Source organism: Ciona intestinalis, unplaced genomic scaffold (assembly GCF_000224145.3).
Source record: "Ciona intestinalis unplaced genomic scaffold, KH HT000842.1, whole genome shotgun sequence".
In the NCBI taxonomy this organism is placed as follows: domain Eukaryota; kingdom Metazoa; phylum Chordata; class Ascidiacea; order Phlebobranchia; family Cionidae; genus Ciona; species Ciona intestinalis.
In genome coordinates, this window is record NW_004191163.1 from 1 (window position 1) to 4135 (window position 4135).

Here is a 4135-nt window from a genome sequence, read left to right on the forward strand (position 1 = left end):
CTTTGTTTAATACCAATATTCGATAAACACAGTACAATAAAAGCTGCACATATTTTTTAGACCGTTAAGTTGGAAGGGTTAAGACAACAAGCAAATCATACTCGTGGTAGATCAAATGCAGTACATACGCGACCATTACAAAATGGTGGCGGACCTAACTCTACAGAGTAAGTTTTAATTAGTACGTAATCGTTTTCGAGGTGTCACTATAAACATAGTCGTTATTTGCCTTAAATGTTATCTACCTATATAAGCAAGAAGACATATAACACATTGTAAGAAACTTAAAATCAAGCAAAGCATAGTTTTACTTATAGCATCTTGGTGCAAGACGTTTTTATTCTTTTTTCTTGTCCAACTTGGAAGTGAACTAAGAATGTTCACAGAATTATATACCCACACCCTCACGACTTTAAAAGGACATTGTTAATTGTTCGAAACACAAATAGTAAATACGGGTTATTAGGTGCTAAAGTTATCCCATCTTATAGTCTATAGAAGCCTAGGGTGGGGGAAGATGGGACACCTTTAGCACATAATATCCAAATATTCTGATCGTGTTTTAAACAATTAACAACGGTGCATGGGAGTTATGAACATACAGTTTCATAATTCTTTGAATGTTTTTTGCTTACTACCAAATTGGAAGAGAAATTGGATAAACAGGTGTCCCATCTTCCCCCACCTTACTATATGGTGTTTAATAGAACGAGCAGTGTATTATTTACCACGGATATTGTGCGTGAACTGGACATTGAACTAAATAAAGCAGAAGAGGAATTTTTATATGACAATCCGATTCTTTGCCATGATCGTTTTAAGGATTTATTGGTGGGCAAAACCTGCAATTTATTTTTGTAATAACTTTCCTTATGATTTTGGCATTATTTTACAGAATAAAATCAAGCAGGCAAAAGATCAACATCAAGAACTGGTAGTACTAACAGTACATAATTTCACAACTGTATTAAATTTGATTTGCTTTTTGTATAAACAGATTATGGAAATCGAGGAATTAGAGAAAATGTTTCCACCGAGCCCAACGTCAGAAGAAGACCGTGAACGCAGTCATACACACCCAGTTGGAGACGACTCATCAACGCAAGAGTCTAATAATTGTGGTGGTGATATTCGACGTATTAACTCCAGCTTTAACTAAAGGCGTGGTTATGGTTGGCGTAAAATAGTCCATTTTTCATTGTTTTATCGTTCTGCTTAGTAGTAGTGAAATTTATTTATACAATTATGTAACCTTATCGTCGTCCTCCCGAGAATTAAGTAACCGTATATAGGCTACCGTCCTCACAATAAACCTGCGGCACAAAGCGAAAGCTTGTTGAAACTGATATTTGTTTAAATGTATTTTTCCTACACCTGCGTATAGAATTAAATTAAAACGCCATTTTAATTATTAACTGGTAATAAATCATTTACTATACAGCAGTTACGTTGACTTTCAGTTTGGTTTGCCCGCATATAAAGGTGGAAATTATTTGAGTGATGTAGTTGATACACGAACAACAGCATATGAAACTGCTGTTTTAGGTATAGAGTTTTATTCAGGTAAAGGTTGCCTTTATAGCACTGTAATTTGGCGCTGCGTTTTATATGTATATACAGAAAACTTGGCTATGTTTCGGTGTCATGGCTTGAATAGTATAAGGGTGGGGTAAATTGGGACATGTTTTAGTTTACAATATATAATTATAACTGTAGCTCCGCGGCTTCAAAAGAGCGCTGTTAGTTGTTAAAACTGTACAATCAGTAAATATGGGGTATATAGGTGGCAACGATTCCCCATCTTACCCCAGAGTACTATATATAATAAAGTTTATATGCAGAAGTGTTAAAGATTAAATTTAAATATTAAAGTCTGTACTGCCGGGCAATTTACATGGATGAATATAATGAAGTCGTGGAAGAACTACGAAAGATGGAAGACGCAAACGTGTTTGAAAACCCTGACAAGTGTCGCGAAACTACGAAAGTTTTACTTGTAAGTGAATCTTTTTTATGTGTACTATTCTTAAGGGTCAATAAGTTTCCGTTTCAGGGAAACATCGCACATTTGAAAAAAGAAAACCAAAAACTGGTGCGTATATATACAAAATATAACAGCATTTTATCTGATTAGTAGTCTGAAAGAAAATGGGATACCCTTAGAACAAAAATCACATATTTTCATGTATTTCTAGAGTGTTTTAAACAATTTACAACGCTATTTTGCAGTCACGAAGTTGCGGAAAAATAAATATCCTGTGTTTACTACCAAATAGGACGAAAAAAGATAATGAAAACATGCACCATTTTACCTCAATATAATGTAACGGAAACAATAAAATATTCTATACACGACAGGTCTACGAGTTCACAAAAGAGAAAAACATTGACTTGGAAAGGGGAATTCTTCGGATGAATGACGTAACGCCAACGACTTAAACATATGATCATATAATAGTAGGACGGGGGGAGATGGGACACCTTTTGCACGTATTATCCAAATAATCTGATCGTGTTTTAAACAATAACAACGGTCTACGGAATTCGTCAGGATATAGTTTTATAATTATTTGAATGTTCTTTGTTTACTACCAAGTGGGATGAGTAAAGAGAATGACAAGGTTTCTTCCCCCCACCACCCTACTATATATTGAAAGGTATGTGGCCATTACAGGTGATTTACTATTTGCTGGAGTTTACACTTGAGAAAAATAACACGTTGACGAATGAGGATAAGAAATTCATAAAGGGTCTAATTAACGTCGTAATGCCGGTTTCAAACGACATACGGGAATACGTGGATTATAGAGAAATGCCAAACAGTGCAATGAGTTCTGTAGCAAGAGGTTGTACGTTTATACAATGACTGTATATAGACTACTAACTCAACTATACTCTTTCTTACATACAGACGATCAGAGTTCTACAACCAGCACGTCAACACTAGATCCTTCATTCCGAGGTACCCATACCCGACGTTTATTGTATGAAAACCGATAATACCGTGGGCAAGATTGAATACCGTTGGCACCTAATTCCCAAATTTCATGATCGTTTTTATTAATACCGCTCTTTTAGAGTTGCGGGACTACGGTTATAAAATTCTTTAAATATTCTTGTTCACCATCAAATGTGACAAGAAATCAGTTGAAAATATAAGCCATCTTTCCTCGCTATTTTATATATAGTATATAGAGTGAGGGAAGATGGAACACCTTCTCTGATTTCTTGTCTCATTATAGTGGTAAACAAATAACATTCAATGAATTATAAAACCATATCCTCACGACTCTCATAGACCATTGCTATTTGTTTAAACACGATCGGGATATTTGGACAGTATGTGCTAAAGCTATTCCGTCTTCCCCTAACCTACTGTACGATATCTCATCATAAAGCGACTAATACCAAAATTGCCCAAAAAACGTCAGGGTTGCCACTGCCAGGTTGGAACAAACATAACGATACGCAGCCAAAGCTAATATACAGAGGAACTGTTGCGGACTTTCGTTCAAAACAACAGAACAGACCATCGATATTACCTTATCAGCCACAACAAGCAGCACATGATTTGCAATCAACATCGACTGGGTCTACTGCAGGTTCGCATTTCACGTTTAGTATGGCTAGCGGACGGTTGTCCGCAAGGGCAGCACCTGAAAGGGCCAGCTTCGCTCAGATGGTGGCAGCTAATACACCAGGAATAGTGTTTAAAAGACCAACATGCCTTATGTTTAGAACGAACAAGCTAATGTCAAGAAGCGAGATAATATTTCTGTTAAAAGAAGCAGGTTTTACAAAAAACAGAATAGCTGGCATTGCAGCAATGAAAGGTAACAAAGTGGATGTCACCTGTGTTACCAGGCAGAATGTTCTGGATCTGTTCGAAAAGTTAACGACAGTAAACGAAATTTACGGCCTTCGACTGTACGAATCCGACATTGTAAATGTAGTAATAGGATGGGTTCCAATACCCTTTCCTGAGAAAACGCTGCTGGAACACATTGAAAAGGACTATGGCAAACCAATTAAAAGCACTCACAAAATAGATAAAGATGGGTTCAAGACCGGAGTCAGATACATAACAATGAAAAGAGAAGATGTGGAAAAAAACCCGATTCCAGTTATATCGTAG

General features: G+C 36.4%; 1 protein-coding gene across 1 annotated transcript; it reads left to right on the forward strand.

Annotated features, from left to right (window-relative positions):
- Window positions 1-663: 663 nt before the first annotated feature.
- LOC100178131 lies at window positions 664-4072 on the forward strand (the record flags this gene model as incomplete). The annotated part of the gene is made up of 6 exons (XM_026839753.1): window positions 664-1996; window positions 2054-2092; window positions 2359-2421; window positions 2675-2849; window positions 2912-2962; window positions 3432-4072. Coding segments are annotated over exons 1-6 (1071 nt in total), but the record flags the coding sequence as incomplete, so codon positions are not given.
- Between the last annotated feature and the right edge of the window lie 63 nt (window positions 4073-4135).